The 24,756-nt window shown below is 37.3% G+C and overlaps 1 protein-coding gene across 2 annotated transcripts; it reads left to right on the top strand.

The window, feature by feature from the left end:
• The first annotated feature begins 1,463 nt into the window (after positions 1-1,463).
• Positions 1,464-9,017, top strand: LOC131440268 (carcinine transporter-like). 2 transcript variants are annotated; one of them, XM_058611395.1, is made up of 4 exons: positions 1,464-1,774; positions 1,827-2,096; positions 2,157-2,435; positions 7,746-9,017. In XM_058611395.1, exons 2-4 carry the CDS (start codon positions 1,858-1,860, stop codon positions 8,932-8,934), a joined length of 1,707 nt encoding a protein of 568 aa, XP_058467378.1. In that variant the 5' UTR covers positions 1,464-1,774; positions 1,827-1,857; the 3' UTR covers positions 8,935-9,017. The 2 variants fall into 2 exon arrangements, with proteins under 2 accessions (XP_058467378.1, XP_058467377.1); XM_058611394.1 differs by having other exon boundaries at positions 1,465-1,774; positions 1,835-2,096.
• The last annotated feature ends 15,739 nt before the right edge of the window (positions 9,018-24,756 follow it).

Genomic DNA, 24,756 nt, shown 5'->3' with positions numbered 1-24,756 from the left:
AGATGTAAAAGGGAATTGAGCGAACCACGTGGTCGATTTACAATTTATACGCGACCCACTTTGCTCAGGCCTTAAATAAATATGAAAATACACTTTTAGAAATGAGTGTCTTAAGATTCGTTACTAAACGTAGCACTCTAATATGCGTTAGTTTTTCCTTAGTTGTTCCCAAAACCTGTTGGGAGGTGTGAAAATGCTCCTTCATTATTTTTATCTGAAACAAATGATAACGAACCAGTCTAAAATAAAACAATCACTGGTAGATAGAAACTGACTCGTCGCTTACGTATCTTATATCATCATATCTCTGGAACTGGTAAGGATAGCCACTTGATCTTCAAACTTCACCAATAACTCAATAGTAGCTTTCAAACGAATCTAAGTTTGTTTCAATTGGTTCAGCCTTCTACACACGCAAACACACATACACACACAGAGAAACATTTTCCGATCTCGTCGAGCTGGTCGTCTGATCGAGCTCGATCAAAAGTCGTTTTTGCAGCAATTCTATTACCCTTTATAGAAGAAGGCAGAAACATTGATGCAAGAATATTCAAATGTATGTAGTGAGATTAAATGTGGTTAATCGTTTTTGTACGCGAGTTTCCTTAATCGACAAGAAATAAAAATACCTAAAAAACGGGATAATACAAATTTTCGCGTTTCAGCGAGCTATTGGTGCGCAAAACAGTTCCTTGGAGAAACCCATTGTCATTTCGTTCTTCCTTATTTTATTCGCTTCCTCAACGATTTATGACGAAAACTAGAAAATTTTATGGTTTGAAAGAGATTTTCAATAACCGTGCTCATACTTCATCTGATTATGCAAATAATATTAATTAAAATAGTCGAGTTTAGCTTGTAAAACCATGGCTAAGGATATTAAAGAGTACCGCGCTGACGACGCCAGCCCTCACAAGGTGTCGCTTTAATCGCTATTTCGAGATATGCAGTTAGCCTATTGTATTCGGTTAGAATTGAACATGAACACGATTTGATTTTTTAATAGAAAGATTGACCGATTTTCACACGTTCTTGTTTATCCTATTTTTGATCGTAGCACCCTAGGGTAAATTCTAAAGATCATCAAAAGATGAGTAAGTATCTATTACAAATGATTCTACTAATAGCAAAACTCATTTCTCATCACATTTACAACGTACTGCCATAGAGAACAGACCAATCAATGTAAAGATTTCAATGTATGTAAGAAATTTAACAAGTAATCATCAAATACAAATTCGTCTCTTGCATTCGAGCTTGCATACAATACAGTAAACGGATCATGCGTAAACAATCGTACGCATCGGTGATTTCAAACGAGTTTTCACTAGCTTTGGATGTCTGTTATCTGTGGTACTGCGTCTAGTGTTCAACTGTTTCACGGTTATGATGATTATATTTTTTTTTAATTCCGGCACCGCTGAAGTTACCGCAGATCGGATCACTCTCACACACAGTTTTGAAACGTGCACGAAGAAATTCAGTATCGTGAAATCAACTGCTCGTCACTGGCTGTTTGTGTGCTACGACTTAGCTTCGTCAAATACATATAACTGTACGTTTGTTGAATTTTCATTCATAATTGTCATTGGCTCGTTCAGGTCAGATGAAACGAAATGATGAAGCTTAGTTTGCAGAGTGATAGAAATTTGACTAACTATTCAAAGCGTGAAGTGTTGGTGATAACATTTAATACTTAGCAGTGATAACGCTTATAAAAGAACCGATAAAATGATTCGTTTGTAGAAATTATTCAACGTAGATTGAATCAGTAAGTAGTAGCTAGTATGTGGGTCAGTATGATAAACTGCAAGCTAATATAGATATTTAGTTGAGTAGCGCGACTAGTGGAGAATGGCTGCACCTGACAACGACGCCGCATTTGATCGGATTATGGAATCCATCGGAGACGATGGGCCATTTCAGAAGCGGTACAATCTGTTTTTCAATGTAACAGCTGTTATGTTTGTGTCCATGACCGTGGTGAATATTTTGATTATATTGACGGTGCCGGAGCACAATTGTGACGTTCCAGGGAAAGAATTGTACGGAGTGACGTCGACTGATGAATGGAAGAATTTAACTCTTCCAAGGTAGGACGCAGGTTTGTTAGAAAATATTTTCATTGATTTTGATTGTGGATTTATTTTCAGAATACTCAACAGTCGAGGAGAACTTGATTATAGTGCGTGCACAATGTACAATCTCTCGTTATACCCAGTAGGTACCAGCTCGGATCGATTGGTTTTTAATGAAAACGAAACCTCTGAGTGCATATATGGATATGAGTTCGACCGACGGTACTTCGATCGAATCCCCATAACTGAGCAAAATTGGGTTTGTGATAAGGAGCTGTACGCCACCAACATTTTTGCATTCGTGAGAATTGCTGAAGTTAGTGGGACTTTTATTTTGGGACAGCTGGGAGATCGGTATGTGTGTTAAACTTACGCAAAAGCTCAAATTATGATTTATTTCGTGCATGTCACAAGTATTACATGGATAACGCGATAAAGCGTTTTTTAATCTTCTTTGTTTGAAAATGGGATAGTATCTTCAACTGTTTTATCAGCTTTCTGATTAATTTTTGAACTTTTTTCAAAAATTAATCATAGAAAGTTTTCACACATCGAAAATATAATTCTACATGATACTAGTGCCTGATAATTGCTTTCAGACTGTTAGGTGTGGGATGAGTTCAGTATAAGTCACCACTATCGTTAGCCTTGAGTAATTGGAGCGGTCGTAAACAAGCTAGACCTAGATAATAGTTTTCTAATAAAGGGAGGTTTGAAAAGTACAAGTACAGTACAATTAATGCGCAAACTGAGACACCTTTAGATTTTATGACGTTCGAATAAAACCGTTCGAATTTATCGATTTATTTAATCGTTTATTAACTTGTCCTAATGATTGATTGCTGATTATATTTGGGTTTAAAAAGTTTCTCTTTCAAAAATTCATCCACATCGACAGCTGATGTGTATTGTTCTAAGTTAGTTGGAGGAATGCAAAACGAATCTGCATTTTTTTGAATTAAAAGACAAGTATTTTAATTTTTTCGAATTAAAAGACAAGTATGTCTCTGAGCTGTCGGTAGTTCAACATTTGTAGAGCATAACATAACGAAATACTCGTTCAGTTTGTGGAAAGTCCGCGTGTCCGAGCGGCGTGCGGGACTGGAGAGGTGTTTCTTTTTGGTACTATGGTCGAAAAAATGAAAACTAAGGATTTACTCTCCACACATACATTTTATTCATTGGCACTGTTTTCAATTTGTTTCTCTTTTTCGTAATTGTGGAACTTTTCTTATATGGAAAATGATTTTGCTGTACACTAAGCTGCACGGTTCTAGTTTCAAGCTTTTCTTTCCTTCTACACTATGGCAGCAAACTTGATTACACATTCAAATCCACTTCTTTTGCTTCGCATATTATTTTTACTTTGACTACACGACTATATGGTTACTAGATCTATGTCGTTTTCGGTTTCAAACTGCACTACACCGGTGCAGTGCTACACCGACGACACGACCTGCCACTCGTCTATTAAAACTGTATCACAAATTTAATTACCCCTCAGTAACTCGTAATGTCAAAATGAAGTCGTTCGAAAAATATATGTTACTGGCAACCAAGACTAAACTGTTGTTTTCGAATAACAGTTACCTTCACCGTGGCTACCGGTTTCGGTAATAAAAACAAATAAATTTCGTATAAATTTGTAGAATACAATTTGTGAGAAAAAACACGGTTTTTTCTGTATGTAAACCAATAAAATGAGAAGATTGTGTAAATATCGATCTGCTCATGATGTTTCATGAAATGTGGAATTCTTCTAATACATACATTCACCACGAGCCAGTATTTTGATCGAATCAGAAATCAGAGTGAATATATGTATTAAAAAAATACATTGCATGGAAAATAATTTACAGATCGTTATTGTATGTCTGATAATCATCTTCCGTTTATTAAAGAACCGTTCCAGAAAATTTATTGTTAAGGAGTTTGTGTCCATATCTCAATTACTGCACATATTTGTTGGTTTTATCAAAAACAATTTTGTATGAAACATTTATAACAGTAATAACAGTATTTTAATTCAATATCTTAATTTATATCATTAATCTTCATCCAATATTATTTAAATGTGATATCATGTTGTCAAGAGAAAAGCTCTCGTCTCATATGAAAAATCGGTATTAGACGAATATCCATTTCGAACTGATATGTGGGAATTCTTGAAGAGCAACAATCAGTATTTAATTTTGCCATCTTTTTAATTGATCCTTTAAAGCTTATTTTGCGAAAAAAAATAACGCAAACCAGATAATTTGGATTACTTTAAAATCCGAGATTCATCTGAAGTTGCCTAGAAAGTTTTAAAAAGAAATTATACGTTTGAATAATGTTGATGTTTGAAGCTTTTACCTTCGGGTAATTGAAGTACCGTTTTTTGGTTTTTTGGATGTAACGCACGTCCCCGAAAGGTCCGTTAATGGAATATCACTATAGTCACCGATGGGATCGAAACTGCTAATTTGTTGAGTTATCCGACTGGATGACGATCCCTATCGAATTTTAATCTTCCTCAATAGAGGAAGCAGTCGGTTGAATTTGAATGAAAATTGAAAAATTCTTCTCGTTACTTGTTTAAGTTGTTTATGTTTATTTGAACTTTTGAAGAGCCTTGGTAACAAGCTCGTAGCAACCAGAGCAGTGTTGCTCCAGAAGATTATTTTTATCATAACCAAGGGGTTGCTCAATTTATGGTAACTGAAGGTGAATTGTTACCAGACACTTTTAATACTGATTTTTCTTTGGAGTGTCTGGTCGTGTCGTCGGCTACACCATGGCATGAATAAACGAACAAAAATGATGAAAACATAAACAGTAACCCTTGACTACAATAAACGATTCCATTGCACAAAGCTACACCAAACTTCTGATGGTATCGGTGCAGAAAAAGTGTAGCACTGGTGTAGTGCAATTTGTAAAAACGAACGGTTTTTGTGCAGCTTTCGCTACACCGCCTTCTTAGAAAAAAAAGTTCAACGGTGGTCTTTCATTGGTCCAATACGTTGGATCATTGGTCCAATGAAAGTCCAACCAATCGTTCAACGGGAGACCAACACGGGACCTTCGTTTGCCGGTTTTGAAACAGACCGTTGAACCGAATGCCATTTTTTTCGTTCAACAAACCCGGCAGACAGAGGTCCATTGTTGAGCCATTTTTAACATGAGGAGTTAGAGCCCCGTTTGACTAGTTTTACTGCAGAATTTCCTAAGTTTTTTCCACTTATTTGTTTAAACTAACACTACGTACATGCACAATTCTTCTACTTCATGTAGAATAACAACATATTTTCTTTCTATGTAAAGGTAACACTTAATTTTCACACTATTTTTGCGAGAGAAAAAACAACAACAAACCGTTCCAGCAAATTGAACGAATATTTCGTGCAATATGCCGTTCAACATGCGCTCAAATACCAACAAACCGGTCGACGCCCGAGATTTCAGGCTATTTTCCTCGAACTATCTGAAACTGACTAACCACTTTCCACTATGGGTTTTTAACCTCCTAACTTTTACTTCGGGTGAAGCCCGAAATTTTTGGTACAAACTGAGCTCGCGATTTTAAGTCGAAAGTTCATCCGATTTTCTCCCGAAGTTCTGCCAAAAAACCGGGACCACTGTCATTATGCCAGTGGCAGTGACCTGTGCCCGTGAAAATTACTTTGTTTCTACAACATCGTCCCGGTTATACTGATGTGTTTCTGATGGTGATGTGAGGGTTCGCTTGAAGGATGGTGAGTTGGTGGGGGCACTGACTTCGTTGTTATTTTTTCCTTACAAAAATAGTAGGAAAATTTGGTGTTTTTATTCTACGGTGTTGTTATTCTGCGCGAAGTAAAAGTGTTCTACGTATATGCAGTGTTATGGAAAAATTTATTTAAAACAAAAATAGGCCGATAAGATCTTCAAAAAATCTTCAGTAAAATTAGGTCTAAATCCTCGTATTGAAAATGGCTCAACGATGGACCTTTATTTGCCGAGTTTGTTGAACTAAAAAATGCGCGCAACCAATGATCTGTTTCGAAATCGACAAATGAAAGTCCTGAATTCGTTGGACGATTTATTGGCCAATAATATTTAACCAAAGGAGGACCATTTTGCAGTCGCAAAACAAAACAAACACACGGCAACTGTCAAAAATGAATTTGATTCATCGACAGTTCATTTGTGTCGTCATCGTGCAAAACCTAATAGATATACGGAATATTTTTAGTGGTTGAGTGCAGTGGGTTTACGACATGTTTTGTTCGCTACTAAAACAGACACGAACTATGTGTGGTTATACACCATGAGTAAATTTAATTGGCTTACATGTGGGAGACACATTTGTGCATGTTGTATAAGACGATCAAATTAGGCATTCAAATCAGAACCAAAACGCTTCTATAATTAAATTTCTCGCCTATTTCGAAATTGTTCATTCTATTTCACAGATCAAAATCTGATGACAATACTTTACCAAGTTGATTTCAACTATGTATCATTTTATCAATTGATTCACTGTTCACTTGTTCACTAAAAATATCAAGTTTGTGGAGTACATATCATAATAGTGAATAGGTGAATAATACTTTAACTTTAAGTTGTAAACAACACTTGTCAATAGATGCTGAAGATTGGTTTTGGGATGGTATTTATCAAATACCCAAGAGATGGACAAAATATATAGAAAGCGAGTGCCAATACTTTGATTACAAAATATTTCGACATCGGTTTAGAATGCTCGATTATTTTCATTTTAAACTTGCGCACCTGGTGTATTGTTGTGTTATTTGTCTTAAAACCTGCAACTTCCCACTTAATGTAATTTCAATTACTTACCTAACCTATTAGCCTAGTCCTGTGATGTTCTTTATTGTATCTAGCAAACGTCTTCATTAGTTTGATTCATGACAGGATACTTCGTAAATTCCCCTCGACTTCATCGAGCCCTGTGCCTTTTTTTGTGTCTACTGGATCAGATTCAAGAACCATTTGCACTGGGTTACCGTTTGAACTCTACTGGTTCTGCAAGCAACTGTTGCTATTCGTGGTTCAAACGCCGTCTCCACGTTCCGTCTTCCATCTACACTCCGACATAGATGCTGGTTCGCAGCACCTTAGGGCTCGTTGGTCCTCTGCCAACATAGTCCAAGTCTCGTGGTCGTTGATAACAACCGGTTAAATGAGCGTTTTGTAGACGGTCAATTTCGTGCGGTAGAGTACTTCACTCGATTGAAGAGTTTTTCTGAGTCGAAAGTACGCACGATTTCGTAAAAATATACGCCTCTGAATTTCTCTGTTGGTATCATTGATGAGCCCAAATACACGAGCTCGGTAATCACCTGGATATCGTCACCGTTTATTAATATTTGTGGAGCGAGCTGTAGTGTTTCTTCTTTAGAGCCTCTTCTTCTCATGTATTTTGCTTACGACAATTCAATTAACATTTCAGAGCATTTCGCCATTTGATCAATTTTCATATATTACGAGAGTTGTAGATTGATGGTCTGTAGCTAGTATTCAGTCTCAAAAAGGGAATCTAAGAAATTGTGTTCTTTTGTATTTGGAACAATTCAAAATAACTGGAAAAGTTTTCAATTTCAATATAAATTTCGCAAACATTCATCATCAATTTCATAATTTTCAAAGTTTCTCTATTCTTATTTCTCCCTTCTCAAGAATAGGCCGCCTACCAGTGTACATGGCCAGCATTGCAACAATCACAGTTGGACGCACGTTGGCAGTGTTCGCCGCTCCACACTATTGGCTATTCGCGGCGCTAGCGTTTCTTGGAAGTTTTTCATCTAACACCGGGTTCCAGTCTCCGCTAATCATTGCAATGGAGATATCGAAAGATGAAAATCGAGCAGCCCTTTCGATGTGGCAGCTGTTCGGTTGGACCATCGGCATTTGTCTGGCACCATTGATTCTTTGGTGGCTCCGGGACTGGTATTGGTTCATGCTGATCACTTCGGTGCCCTGTCTGATGGTTTATTGTTTACCGCAGTACAACATTGAATCGCCACGATGGTTGGCTAGTCAGGGACGTTACCGAGATTGTATTCGAGAGTTGACGAAGATTGCACGAATAAACGGTAAGGAGTTCACGAGCACTGAGGATGAACTGCGGCAGCAGGTTCCACAGAAGGAGGTCGAGAAGACGTATGGCATAGCGTCGCTTTTTAGCGGTTATCATATGGCCAAGCTGACCGGTTTGCTATTAATCGGGTGGATTTGCAACACCATTCCAACATTCACGTTATTCCTGCTTAGTATGCAGATGGGAGGTAATCCATTTTTGAATTTCTTCTGGCAGGGCGCCATCGAGTTGCCAGCGTACTTTTGCGGTCAGTTACTAAGCGATCGGCTTGGGCGGCGACTCACTAACAGTGGAGCATTCCTGGGAGTCGCACTGTCCTGCATTCCTGTTATTTTCATAATTCATCACAGTGGAACCGAATTTTACACAACGATTCTAGCAGTCATAATTAAGTTCTTCGTTTGCATAACATACTTCACACTGTACTTGCAATCGTTTGAACTGTACCCGACTTCGTTGAGACAGACGGGAACCTCGTTTGGTATCATAATCGCGAATGTGTTTGGAACCCTGGGACCTTACATAGTGTTTCTCGGAACCAATTACGATTTACGTCTACCTTTCATTGTGATGGGTTTGATGGGATTTCAGGGACTAGTGGCGTCACTTTATTTACCGGAAACTTTATACCAGAAGTTACCGGAGACAATGGAAGAAGGGCGCCGTTTCGGAAAGGATCAACGATTCTGGAGTTTGCCGAGGAAGCCTCGTAACGGAAACCGACGAAAGACTGATGATTTGGACGAAGAAGCAAGCCTTAACCGGTGAGAATGGGCCGATGAATCTCAAGGCTTTGGTGTACAGGGAACATAAAAAAGAGTAGAAATAAAAATAGTATTCAATTGAAATAATATATTTTATTATTATTTGAAATAATGAGAAAGGGCATCGGGAAGTACGTCCAATTTTATATGAACTCGCTTAAATGTTTTTATAATTGTGTTGAATACACTTCAGCAATACGACGATTACGCTCTTTCAGTTGAGTTACAAAACACATACGCACACATACTGACCAATTCGGTCCCTCTCATTCTGCTACTAACGCAGAAGACAATAGCGATGTCGATCAGTCAACCAAATGTCCTAATTGACACTTGGGGAGACAGAAGATAGGAACCTGAGAGAATTCAGTTATCTACCCTTTGACTACAATCCCAATCATGAAAAAGTTGTGACCCAAAAACACGTAGACGCAAACAATCGAAAAGTATTTCTCTGCAACAATTCACCGGTTTCATTCCCCACCGGAGAATGAACAATTTACACCTGACACAAGTCCCTGCGACATTTTTGCACATGGAAATCTGCCAGGGCAATGTAAAATAAACGACTGCTACGTTTGGTTGTACCCAAGGGAATAAGTTCCACTATTCGGCTGCTGAGAGAATGTCCACCGTTATACCGTGAAAGTTTACCATAACTCACGTTGTGACACGAGCTGAGGGGTGTTCGCACCAGAAAGAATAAATATTTTATAAATACATTCTGTAATCATTTTAAACTGCATTCAGCGACGTGGCGAAAGTTCACAACCGGCATGGCAAACAGAATGCCTTCGGATTTGCAGGAACCAATAGACGAAGTGCAGAGAATGAAAAGATAGAAAGAGAGAGAATGCTTTTCAAGTTTGCATAATTTAAATTCCAGGCGAAGGAAAAATTTTTGCTTTCAACCCTCATCTTCGCCTTTGCTCGAGGAAAAATCCTAGTAACCATATAGTTGACGTACGTTGCCTGAATTATAGGTTTCTGGTGGAAATTCAGTTTGCTGTGCACATGTCAGAGACAGTGAGTATAAATATAGAGAGATAACATTTGATTGCAAAAAACCAACTGCATGAGAAACTGGAACGATTCTAACCTGAACTAAATTTGTCGGTCCGTTGGTGGGTGGCGCATCCTTCGCTAACAATTGGCAGATAGTTATGATAAGTTAATTATTTATTAGTATACCTACATTGTTAATATGTTGAATTGTGTGTGTATGTTCTCACCAGAAAACAATGAGTAAATGTTTTCGATTCGAAGTTATCTGCTCCTAAAAACTTTTGCTTGTTTATCTTGTTAATCGTAGCCCGGATGGATCTACAGTCTTTTGAGTTACTTCATGGAAATTGAAATCCTAAAGAACTTTATTCTGTACGTAGAATGGGTGCTCAAACAATACTATATTTTGAACAGAATCAATCACAACGAAACTTGATCGTCACTCATAAGCGAAGTTGATATAAATTAGTTTTCGATGCATGTTACCAATCACATGTCATAGCCAGGGAATCATTAATGACGAATCTACAAAGCAGGTACCCTGGGGCGAGCCACATGTGTCATGATGATAGAAACACTCAAATACATACGCACATGAAGCCACATTTACAACACTCCATTAGGATGCTAGAAGGCTCTTCAATCTCTGGTTCCCCAGTGGTGTTACTAATTTTTCTCATTATTTCTTTTCTCCAAATAAGGAGAAGAAAATTGCTTCCGCCACTGGGACAGCAGAACAATTCGTGTAATAAGTCGTACTGGTGTAATTTACACCCATGCCGAGCGAAGATGAGGTGTCACATAATTCTATCAAGTAGGGGAACGTGGTTCGAAATGTATCACCGGGTTACAAACGGTGTGTACTGTAAAAAGCATCAACAAAGATCTAATTCTACACGTTGTCAGAATTCTAGAATATATCGAAGATTCTAGTAAAATTAAGTTTGACGAGTGCGGTATTCAAACGAAGTTACGATCTTAGCACGGAGAAAAAACTCGTCATGTTGAAACAACAATAATCGCTTTTGAACGGCTGAAAGCAACAATCGAATGACAATTTTTGAATGCAAAAACCACATAAAAAATTTGAGGGCAAAAACCGGACAATATTCCAAACACATGAATTGAACAAATCAGCGCACTAATCATATCGAACAAAACCGATATACCTTATGATCAAAAAAGAAACTTTTATTCTCTCAACGTTGGCAACACTTTTATACACATTCTGTCAAATTTTGACGCATATCGTACGATTAGTTTTTGTTTGGCGTCTATACAAAGAAGTTGAAAAATTTTCGTGTGGCGATTTTTATAATGGAGCTTGAAATTGTCACGCATTCTCAATGAAAGAAACCATTCCAACAACCTCATTTTCAATATTATACTGTCTCGTTCGTAAATGACCGACACCAGAACAAACGTAGAACTCATTGAAAAAATGAGAGAGAATAATTACCAACGTCACTGACAAGACGAAACAAACTAACATCAGGAAGCATAAGCAGAATTTCAATTCTTATTCTTTCATCGATGTATTGAAAATCTGTGAAAAGAGTGACTAAAATGTGACAAATCGAAGTAATTACATCTCAGAGCCTCTTTCCGAGTAAAGTCTAACATCAAAATGAGAACAAATTGAAATCTGATTATGATAGCAACATCAGATTGAAATCCTTATATGATATCGACTCACCAAATTTTCAATTAATATCACATTATGTTATCATTTTGCTGTTTAAAGACAAAAATGGCAACAACTTAGTGAATTCATTGAAATTGAGCAAATTTAAAATGGCAACACAAAAATACAAAGTTAAGTTTCAATGGAAAAATTATTCCTTCAATCATATGTTGCCGAGATCCTGAAGTTGACCGCAACCATAACCGCTAAGAAACGATTTTTTCAACTTTTACGCAAATAATGCTCCTTCTGTTTAACCACGAGAATATTGGTGTCAAACCAAACGTCTGGGAGGCATTACATAAATTGGCGATCATCGGTACCACGTTTGTCTGAAGCAGATCAATCTGCATAGTGGCTTTGGCATTCCCATCTCGCTGATCGTCTGCCGTAGAAGGAGCTTATTTCAGAATTTGATATGAGAAATATATTTGACGTCATCGATTTCTTTCTAGATACGTTAAGTATCCGATCCTGTAACACTTTTTGTGTTCCGTTTAAAAAAATGTTTCCATATTTGTAATCATACGAAGTCGCGAAGTCCATTCCAAAGTTTTTAGACCATTATTTTCAGTGCATCCAGATATCGGGGACCTGGATGGCGAAAATAATTTACTCGCCAAACCCGTTCTGAAAATACCCATAACTTTATATCCAACAGTATGAAAAAATTCATTGTTTAAAGACTGTCCTAGAAAGTATGGAAGCAACCAAAAACCGCTGCCATTTCGCAATGGTTCAGAATCTGTCAAATTTTATGGCTGCGTCCTGTTGTTTACACTCTTCTCTAACCACTTTCGTTTTCATTAGTTTGTTTCGAAATGCGTGGACTTTCAGGAGAACAACGTCGAAAAATTGTGTACAAATGGTGCACAGAACGCGGACTGTCACTGAGAAAGATAGCACGAGTGGAAGGAATAAGTGAAAAAACCCTGCGAAATGCAATCAGGAAGTTCGGTGCGGATAACACCTTTGAGGATAAACCGAAATCGGGTCGAAAAAAGGTTCTGCTAACCCTCAGTTGGATAAACGTATACTGAAGGCGCTCGAGCAAAAGAAGGAGGTTACAGTTCGGAATGTGGCCAAAAAAGTGGGCACTTCGAAGTCAAATGTTCTTCGTGCTAAAGAACGTTTGAATCTTCGAACCTATAAGAAGCAGAAACAACCAAAACGTAGTCCGAAATAAGAAGCATCGATCAGGCCGAGGGTTCGAAAGCTGTACAATACGATTCTTGCTGGAAATTTGAACTGCATAATCATGGACGACGAAACCTACGCGAAACTCGATTACAAATCCTTTCCGGGACCACAATATTATACACTGAGCTAAATTTTCTTTTTCACATTATATGATATTCTAATGATTTTGCACTATTAGCATTTCCAATAATAGTTACAAGATGTGTTCAACATCATGTCAAACATATGAGATAATCTTATGAAACATAAAACTCTTCTTAACGTTATTTTTACAGGATTTCCATATAACGAATGAAATTTCCAGTCTGAGTCAAACTGATTGGCGCGTCTTATAACCATTACTAGATATCCGCACAACATACATTGTAACAATTTATGAAGCGCATATAATATTCACTTCGATTTTATTTAGATAGGTTCATATATACCATATGACTAGTTTAAAAATATATATATATATATATATATATATATATATATATATATATATATATATATATATATATATATATATATATATATATATATATATATATATATATATATATAACTTTCAATAGAGCTCATACGAATAGCAGATAATCGCCAACTACTACTTTTCTTTGAGGATTCAAGCTTTACTAGTATTCCGTTTGGTAAGGGAGCACCTCATGATATTTGCGAAAAAGAAGTGAGATCCCGAGACTGAAAATAAAAATGAATCTTACTAGACAGATAGAGTAATGAAATGTACCGGATATATATTTCATGGTCCGTTAACGCATATCCTTGAACGAAGTTGGATGAGCTGTCTTGTCAGCGATTTAAAATTACATTGAGATGCGGAACTTCCTGAAAAAAAATGGTCTGGAGCAGTTGATGAATATCTGAGACACAACTATTTCTTCAGCTTCAAGCAGTACGATTCACGATTTCCATCGGATTTCCATATAAATTATATGGGATATTTTTATAATTTCATTATGATAACGTCCATTTAGATTTGACGTACACATTAAATAAAGATTATAAGTTCCCATATAATTTCTATGAATTATATTCTGCATATGATTCGTATGACAAATCTAATGAATATAAATAAGATTTTCATTTCAGTGTACGGTGCGAGAAGGGCAAGTGTTAAACCAGTACGAGACATCGATTGAGGTCGAAAAAATTGGTAAGAAAGCTATGGTCTGGCAATCAATTTGTAGCTGCGGTAAGATTTCGAAACCCTTCATCACCACTGCTTCAATGAACAGCGAAATATACATCAAGGAATGTTTACAAAAACGACTTCCACCCATGATTCGAAGCCAAAAAGGTCCTGTTGCTTCTGCTAAGATCTTGCTTCTTGCCACTACTCGAAATCAACGGTAGAATGGTATACTACCAAAAATGTCACTTCCGTCCCAAAAGATATGAATCCACCAAATTGCCCACAAATTCGACCAATTGAAGAATTTTGGGCATTAACGAAAGGACATCTTAGGAAACATGTCTCGGCAGCCGAAACCATTCAACAGTTCGAAAAAGATTGGAAAAAGTGTCAAAACTTGTCGTCAAAAAGTGTGTACGGAATTTAATAAGGAACGTTCGCAAGAAGGTGCGCCAGCTAGTCTACAATGGCTAAGTAGCAAATGTTGAGAGTAATATTCTGTTGCAGTCTAATATTATCAGTATATCGAAACACAAGAACTAAAAATTTACTGAAGAGATTCTGGATCTATCTGTGATTAGAAGCGAGATAATCGTTCACACAATTTTTTACCGAATTTTCAACAGCTGAACGTTCGGTAATCAGTTCGGTAATTGAATTGATTACCAATCGTTCGGTAATTGCTGAACTGTCAAACAACTACCGTAAACTGTAAACCAAATGGATCTAACTGATTGTTCGGTAATTTTTTTGTTTGTTTTCCTTTGGTTAAAATTCTGGATTTTCGGATTTCAAAAAGCAACACAAATTTACAAAAACGAATGAAGAAAATTCCAACCTGTTGTGGTTATGGTTTTATTCCACGAAAAACAGGGTTAAATGTTCCGGCTGACCGGAGTTATGAGCGCTTTCAAAAAACATTGCACAATTCGTCGAGTTCACCAGAAATTACCTTCGAACGATTTGTGTAGGCAGCAAGTGGACAAGTGATACAAAATCAAAAATATACAATATCAGGATGTTTAATAAATAAATAAATGCTTCAAAAAACTATTTAGTATATGAATAAATCGTAATTCGCCTCAACGGGAGATATCAATTGAAGTAAAAGTAATAAGTATAACCTCAGTTTTTGCAATGACTGAGCGGAAACATATATTGGAGAAGCTAAATGAATGAAAAACTAACAGAAAAGATGAATTTTTGGAAAAAGATACGCTCAGAGACAGGACTCGAACCTGCGTCCTTATGCATTCCGTGCATACGCGCTACCATTTCGCCACTTTGAATCTTGTTTTAGTCACTCTAAAACGCCAGTCAGACACAATAGCGCGTACATCGAACATGGTCTACATCCTGGCCGTCACCCGACCGATACTTTATATCCAAACATCTTCTCTGTGCATCAAATACTAATCTTCTCGCTTTATACCTATCCCAAGTAACAATTTTTGTTACGCTAGCTTGTTTGTGACTAGTTTGCAACCAGATATTTGAGTGATTGTTACTAACATCTAACCACTTGCATGACTCAAAAAGCGCAGTTTCTACTAGTTGTTAATTCAGCTAAAAATAAGTTGTCGTTACGTTGTAATGCCATACTAGAATAACTTATCTTTTCATAACTTGAAAATAACTTGTTTCCAAGTAAACTAGTTGAAACTTAGTCACCATCGACATTATAAACATTGAATGAATCCAGAATACTTTTCTATCTTCAATAAAAAAGCAGGAGAGTGCTTTAAATCACAAACTTGATACAAGGTACAAATTTCACAACGATTTTAAAACTGTCGAGCGGAATTCAATTTTACTTAACTGTTTTTCATGCGCCTTCAATCAGAATCTGTTTATAAAGATATGAAAAATAAACAACAAAATAACGCTGTGTTCAGAATGCTCAAATTAGAGTGATTTCTTATCATTTTAAATTCATATATCATGAGAGTTATAATATTATCACAATCGATGCTCAATCCCTATATTATTTTCTTCGTATTTATGACAGTGCATAGAACAAAAATGATTATTCTGCCTTTCACTATTTTCGGCAAAAAGTAGTTTGGAAAAAAGTAATCTCCTGGTTTTATTTACGTTTCATACACTTCTTGAGACTCCATATTGTATTCGCCATATTCAAGCCAACAAAGGTTGTTTTGTTTGCATTTTCGTTATCATAACGTTGGGAAAACCTACCGATAACTATCTGAATCAATGAAGAATTTTATGTTATAATCTCATAATATCTAAGTTATTACTACATCAATTCACATAGTAACGATTTACATATACGCTTACGTATTTATAATGGTTTCGCAACCTTTTTTCAACTTGTAGCTAAAACTAAAACTGTGATTAAAGATATGTTAGAATCAAGTAACGATAATTTACTAATGATAGCTAGTTCAATGTTTATGTTATAAAGAAACACTGCCGTCACCTTGTTTTAACCATAACATAAAAAAACATGTTCGTGTTCTTGTTGCAACATAGTTGGGCTAAGTGGTATCAGAACTAGTTACGGGTTGCCAATATTGGAGTCTAATAAACTTATTTTCAACTAGTAGCTAGTAATAAAGTTGCGATTAAAGATATGTTTGGATTAAGTTACGATAGCTTATAATTTATTATTAATTCAATATGACAAAAAGATGTGGTGATTTGAAACCTAAATAACTATTTCGTAACTGGTTAGGTTATGAAGAAACATTGCTGTCACCTTGTTTTAGCCAGTATAACATAAAAAACATATTCGTGCTCTTGTTGCAACATAGTTTGGACTTAGTCGCATCAGAACTAGTTGCGGATTGCTACTTGGGATTTCTCCGATCAAGCATTGAGTAGGAGAGTGTATTTATAATCGCTTGTCACCTTCTTTAATGGTGCCAGAATTAAAAAAAAATGGTGCCGAAAATTCGTTGGTACTAAGTAGAACATTCGAGTAAAGAAGGGCTGGTAACATCACTCGTAGGCACCGTTACAACGAATGAAGCTTTAGAAAAAGTTCTCCAGAGGCTCCAGAGACTAGTTCTTCAATTAAAATTAAGATCTTTTTTTTCTTATAAAGTCATGCGTTAATAGGTTATCTGTTCAATATGATACAAAATCATCAACTGGTTTTGTTAAAATTCCTAGATGGAATAATAAATGCTAATAGCTACTAATAGATGCAAGTAGTTATCCATTGTTTAAAAGAGATCTCATTTACAATTTTCTCCTCAAGCTCTTCTAAAAAACTTTCCTCAATAATTTTTCCAAAGGCGCTTTACAATAAATTTGAAAGGAATACTGTTTGAGGCTGCATTAAGCCTTAAGTCAACATTTTCATGAATTGTACAAACACATACAGTGTGACAGCCTGAAGTATTGGGAGTTTACAATGGTTTGCTCTTAACGTCGCAAATGTACTGAATTATACTTGATGTTTACTGACCTCTTCGAATCGTTGAAAAGTTTTTCTAAGACTTGAAAGCAAAAGCCGTTTCTTTCTGGTTCACGCCCACTATTAGTTTTGATAGACACGTAATCTCGTTGTCCTGACATAGTTCTACTTATATCTTCGTCGTTGAAGAACTGCAGTACTTCACGTTTAATATCGGGATCCAAAGTACGGGTACATTTTTTGTTAGGAATAGCCAATACTCCTGTCTCTTTGATGAATTCCTTTGCCAGTGAAACCGTGTGTCACCATCATTGGAACAGACCACGAGTTAGATTAAATTGAAAGTATCCATATGTTCACTAAATTTCTGTTTGAGCTGTTAGTAGAAATTCCATAATTTATCATCTCTTGAGCAATCTGGTTAGGTAAATTTCGCCTTCAATTTAGTAATGATTTCGTCGAATGCTGCAGCCTTAGCTTTCACTGTCTAAACTTCTTCAGATGCATTTTGTGGTGGATGGTCGAATAGTTGTTTCCTGATGCCTTCGACGATTTTGGAATACTTTACTTGACGATAATTTTTTTTTTTTTTCATAAATACGTTTATTTCTTAAGGCAGTTTACATAAGTTTTTCTTCGCCGTAGCATCACTTTTACATAATATTCTCATCCTAATTTAATTCTAACATAGTCACAACGTTTTGCATTTATTAAAACATATTCTCTTATTACTTAAATATCATCTTAGGTAACTCGTCATTAATTATGAAATATTATTTGAACCAAACGATTAACTTCTATAAATTATAAAATAAGCTGTTATTTTCAGACATTTTGTTAATAATTTCATAAACTGTTTCGAGTTTGTTTGTATCATTACATTATTTTTATTCTAATTTAGCTATTGGTTGAACTCATGGACGCAGCTGGGATCAGAACTAAGTCTTGAAAGGGGCCTTTATTAAATTGAAACTCCAGTTTTCTTTATGAAATGATAAATAAGTTTCATGTATGAAAGGTCACGACAAGCAAGAATGTCTCGAACTGGGATATTGGATAGTCTACCTTGGGTACGCAAAGAATTTATTAGTTGAGATCTGACATCACGATACTCCACGCATGTCCAAACGACATGATCAATATCCCGATAACCTTCTCCGCAAGCACAATGATTAGTCTCGGAGAGCCCAATTCGAAGGAGATGTGCATCTAACGTGTAGTGATTAGACATGAGTCTGGACATCACACGAATGAAATCTCTACTCACATCCAGTCCCCTGAACCATGCCTTTGTCGATATTTTCGGAATAATTGAGTGCATCCACCGACCCAGATCATCTTTATCCCAAGAAGCTTGCCAGCTGGCAAGTGTTCTTTGGCGAGACGAGCTATAGAATTCGTTGAAAGCAATTGGTCTCTCATAAATTTCACCCTCAATAGCACCACGTTTGGCTAAAATATCGGCTCTTTCATTGCCAGGAATGGAGCAATGAGCCGGGACCCAGACTATAGTGATTAGATAATTATTGTTCAATATGTCGTTCAGGCACTGTTTTATTTTGCCCAGGAAAAACGGTTCAGTCTTGCCAGTCATGTTTGAGCGAATGGCTTCAATTGCACTCAGACTATCTGTGAAGAGAAAATAATGGTTTGGAGATAATGTGACGATTACACTCAAACTATAATGAACTGCTGCTAACTCTGCTATATAAACAGATGCAGGTTCTTGAAGCCTAAATGAGGCCGAAACATTATTGTTGAACATACCAAACCCTGTCGCTTCTTCAATTCGCGATCCGTCCGTGTAAAACATTTTCTCAGAGTCAATATGCCTGAACTTACTTGAAAATATTTTTGGGATTTCCGTCGAACGTAGATGATCCGGGATTCCACGCACTTCGCGCTGCATGGATGTATCGAAAAATAAAGTTGAGTCAGGGACATTTAGGAGGCTGACACGGATAGGAATATATCTTGAAGGGTTGATTTCCTGTGACATATGGTTAAAATATACTGTCATGAATTTTGTTTGAGATCGAAGCTCGACTAGTCGTTCGAAATTATTAATTACCATGGGATTCAGCACCTCACATCTTATTAGCAGGCGTGATGAAAGCTCCCAAAATCGATCTTTTAATGGAAGAACTCCCGCCAGAACTTCAAGACTCATTGTATGTGTCGAATGCATGCACCCTAAAGCAATTCGCAAACAACGATACTGAATTCGCTCCAGTTTGATAATATGAGAGTTTGCAGCGGAACGAAAGCAAACGCATCCATATTCCATCACTGAAAGTATCGTTGTCTGATACAATTTTATTAGATCTTCCGGATGAGCACCCCACCAAGATCCTGTTATTGTTCGAAGAAAATTTACTCTTTGTTGGCATTTTGTTATCAGAACCCGAATGTGTCCTCCCCACGTGCATTTGGAATCGAACCACACCCCGAGGTATTTAAAAGTTAAAACCTGTTGGATCATTCTTCCCATCATATGGAGCTGAAGCTGCGCGGGATCATGCTTTCTTGAAAAGACGACTAACTCTGTTTTCTCCGCAGAGAATTCGATACCAAGATGAACAGCCCAATCGGACAAGTTATCTAAGGTATCTTGCAATGGTTTATGCAGATCAATAGCTTTGGGTCCAGTAACTGAAACCACGCCATCATCTGCCAATTGTCTTAGTGTACATGGGGTTACTAGACAGCTGTCAATGTCATTTACGTAAAAATTATAGAGGAGCGGACTGAGGCATGAGCCTTGCGGGAGACCCATGTAACTATTTCTGAGTGTTGCCAAATCGCCATGTGAAAAATGCATGTGTTTCTCTGACAAAAGGTTGTGCAAATAATTATTTATAACCGCTGGGAGTCCATTTTGGTGAAGCTTGTCTGAAAGAACATCAATGGAAACTGAATCAAATGCTCCTTTAATGTCTAAAAATACAGATGCCATTTGTTGCTTTTGAGCGAAGGCAATTTGGATGTCAGACGAAAGTAATGCAAGGCAATCATTCGTCCCTTTATTTCTACGGAAGCCAAACTGAGTATCTGACAACAAACCGTTCGTCTCGACCCAAGTGTCGAGACGTCGTAGAATAATTTTTTCGAACAATTTTCTGATGCAGGACAACATCGCAATGGGTCTATATGAGTTGTGATTGGAAGCTGGTTTCCCCGGTTTTTGAATGGCGATAACTTTCACTTGTCTCCAGTCAGGTGGAACAATATTTTGCTCAAGAAACTTGTTGAACAATTCCAACAAACGTCTTTTTGCGAGGTTGGGCAGATTCTTCACCAAGTTGAATTTAATTCTGTCCAACCCTGGAGCGTTATTGTTACAAGACAAGAGTGCTATAGAAAATTCCATCATTGAAAATGGGTTATTAATAAAACCATTATTTGGAGGAGATTCCCGTATAATGCTCTGCGTAGGAACAGAATCTGGGCAAACCTTCCTAGCAAAGTCAAATATCCATCGGTTCGAGTATTCATCACTCTCATTGCCCACGTTACGATTCCTCATTCGTCTGGCCGTGTTCCAAAGAGTGCTCATTGAGGTATCTCTTGACAAACCTTCGACAAAATGTCTCCAATAGCTACATTTTTTGGCTCGAAGTATGCTCTTGTACTTGGTTTCTAAAACCATAAGTTTTTCAAAATTCTGAGGAGTTCCTCCTCCCCGTTTTAGAAACGTCTTGCAAGCATTTTGTTTTGCGAGTTTAGCCTCTGAGCACTCTTTGTCCCACCAGGGGTTGGGAGGCCTTCTGTTAGTCGTTGGCCCAGGAAAGCGTTTAGTTTGGGATTGTTCTGCTGCCTCCAGAATCGAACAAATGAGGAAGTCATATTCTTCAAGTGGAGGGAGCTCTTCCATTGAATTCAAAATACTAGAGATACTACTTTGGTATTTAATCCAGTCGATATTTTTTGTCAAATCATATGGAATACTAGCGGAAGTAGCAATGCAATTGCTACTGCTAATTGAGATGATGATTGGTAAATGATCGCTACCGTGTAAATCAGGCAGTATTTTCCAGGTGCAATCTAGTCGAATTGATGTTGAGCAAAGAGATAGATCTAATGCACTTGGGCGTGCCGGAGGTCTTGGGATCCGTGTCATGCTACCCATATTTAATACCGTCATGCTAAAATTGTCACAAATGTTTTGTATTAAAGATGATCTGCTATCATTGTAAACGGAACCCCACATAATACCGTGCGAATTTAAATCCCCCAGAATCAATCGTGGTGCAGGAAGGGCTTCAACCATTTCATTAAGCTGTTGCTGTCCAACATGTGCTTTTGGAGGAATATAAACCGAAGCTATGCAAATATCTTTGCCTTTAATGTTTATTTGGCAAGCAACAACTTCTATACTAGAAGTTGAAGGGATGTTTAATCTATAAAAGGAATAGCATTTCTTAATTCCCAAAAGCACTCCACCATACGGAGAGTCTCTATCGAGACGTATAATGTTAAAATCATTAAAATTTAAAGCTATGTTTGAAGTAAGCCATGTTTCGCATAAAGCAAATACATCACATTTTTGACTATGCAATAATATTTTAAATGAATCAAGTTTTGGCATGATGCTTCGACAATTCCACTGCAGGACAGTGATTGTATCATTTGCGACGGGTGATAAATTATCCATCAAAAGATACAAAACCTGAGACAATTGGCCATTGAGCTGATAACTGCTTCAAAAAGGTTCTAGCTATTGGAAGGAATGCCATTATGAGGGTCTTTAAGGGTTCAGATATATTGAATGCTGAGAAAATCCATTCAACAATTTCCGAAAACTTCAGTAATCCTGTTGGTGGCTGTGAAATGGAGCCCACTGGATTATTATCTTTTTCTGTACTAGATCCTGGATTGGTTTGTGAATTTGACAAACCAGGAGGCACAGTCTTTGGTTTTGACTTTTTTTGTTTAACACGGGGATCTTTTTTTTGAAGATGAAATTTTAGGTGTCTTTTTTGGTAATTTGGAGGAAGACTTCTTTCTCTTAACTGACCCTTGGGTAGTGATAAACGAATTACCTTCACTATTTTCGTCAGAGTCAGAGTCCTCTGGTTCCTCTAGATTTGAAAACCCGTTTTCGGTTTCCAAAGGGGGGACATCAATGACCGTTTTAAGCATTTCTGCATATGTGCGCTTAGACCGTGCTTTTAAAGGAAGCTTAATTTTGTCTTTGTGCACTTTAAATGCAGTGCATACTGAAATATCATCATGAGGACTATTCCCACAATAAATACATTTTTCAATTTCCTTGTTGCAATCATTATCTTTATGAGGCCCTTCACACTTAATACATTTTGGTTTATTACTACAGTAAGTAGCTGTGTGTCCGAATTTTTTGCAGTTCGTACAATTCATTACATTTGGAACAAAAAGCCGAACAGGGAGGCGAATTTTATCGACATAGACATGGGACGGCAACGCAGATCCGGCAAATGTCACTCGAAACGAGTCTGATGGGCGATAAACTTTTTTTCCCTCTTCATAAACTACTGAGTACAGTTGTTTGCACTCCAGTATTTTCACACCCTCAAGCATAGAGTTCTTGAAACGACCAACACCATGCTTGAGTAAATCATCTACCGAAAGACTCGCTTCGGTAACAACACCGTCAATTTCGACATCTTTGGAGGGTATGTAAACTTTATACTCTTTATTGAAATGTTCCGAAGAGACAATATCATTCGCGTGTTTCAAATTATTTACCACAACACGAATTTTATCGTTATTTACTTTTATGATCTCTTTGATTGAAGAGTATCGTGATGTCAAACCTTTATTAATTTGAAAAATGTTTAATGGCTTTGATATACGTCTAAAAAAGACTATCCAAGGCCCAGAAGAGCTCTCCTGATATTTTTTCGTTCGTGGGGGTATCGGATTCATGCTAGGATTTACGTCCATGGATTCATCCATTACATTAAAATTTTTAACTAAACTTTAAAATAAAATTTGAAACCAACACTACACAGTACTCAATCAAAAGGAAAAGAAAAAACTTCTACCTTGAAATTGTTGTCTATCTCCGTTGCACTGCCGTGTAGATCCTCGTTGCTCTAGATGTTCTTGTTGGATGTATCTGGACGTTGATACAATGCTGAAGCTCACTGTAGCGATAGAATATGATGTGATGCTACTGCTACCTGACATCCAGCACCACTCGAATTCCGATTTGCTTTCGTCTTCGCCAGCTGTAACCAGCGCAGGTCACCGGTGTATACCTGCGTGTTGTATGGCAGTGGAAAGACCGAGTTGTCTTGTCTCCTTCTTCCTAGTGCTCCGCACCGATATGCTTCTGCACCGAAGTGCCTTCGCACCGGTGTGCCTTTGCACTCTCCTGCTTCTATGTGCCTTTGCACTCTTCCTCTTCGATGTGCCTTTGCACTCTCCTGCTCAGCACTTGTGGCTGTATATTGCGGCCTGGGTAGAGTTTGGGAAACGCCCTTTGTTGTTTCCTTCACCAGCTTGGCCCAGCACTAGGGCTCTCTTATGCAGCACGACTATACGTTTTAACGGCTGCTGCCAACAGGTCTCTACCTGTAGTTCAACCGTTGTCGTATTTAACGCGTGTAAACCAACCAGCGTTATTAAACTGTACGCTTCTATACACAACCTTCTCGGTTGAACGGCTATTACTGAATTACTTGACGATAATTGTCAGACCTGAGTTCTCTAACTGCTATAGGAGATACATTAATTCCAAAAATACTTTTATTGAATACCTCAATAGTTTGATTCGACAACCCATCCGCTAGATCACTATGCTTGAAGGATGCTGAGACGAGTGAAGCCGCTGATGGTATTTCTTCTAAATCATATCTCGATGTAGCTAGCGGTATTTCTTCTAAATTATTTCCTGATGTTACTGGATAAGTTGTCGTATAATCTGGCATCTCGTTGTTTTTGGAAGCTAATTGCTGTGCATTTTTAACAGACACAGATCGATATGAATATAATCGACATGAGTTGCAAATATGCAATGTAGTATTCACAGGAATTGCACACTGCTTGGAAGCAAAGTGTTTAACCATACTATATGTTACTTCACGATGCTTAGACGAACAAGGTTTTCATGAAAAGGCCTACACCAATGATATTTTCCAATTAATGAAGTCATTAGTTTACTTGCAACTTGACTTGCCCTGGAGTCCTGGTGTTTTGGTTGATCACTAACATCACAGATCAGTTATCTTATTAACTGAATCATTCTCACATATGCTTGACTTCAAGAATAACATGCTGACTACTGTAGGTGTTGATTCATTTATTAATGCAGTGAGTTTTTCGTAAGGTATTCTCAAGAGTAAACGTTTTACCCAGCCATCGCTTAATTGTTCGTACAGATACACTTCCCATGGGATTACTCATTCGCAAGATTTCCTTATACACTACTCTT

Source organism: Malaya genurostris, chromosome 1, assembly GCF_030247185.1.
Source record: "Malaya genurostris strain Urasoe2022 chromosome 1, Malgen_1.1, whole genome shotgun sequence".
Lineage (NCBI taxonomy): Eukaryota > Metazoa > Arthropoda > Insecta > Diptera > Culicidae > Malaya > Malaya genurostris.
Note: the sequence above shows the minus strand (reverse complement) of the source record. Positions and strands in the feature narration are given on the sequence as shown.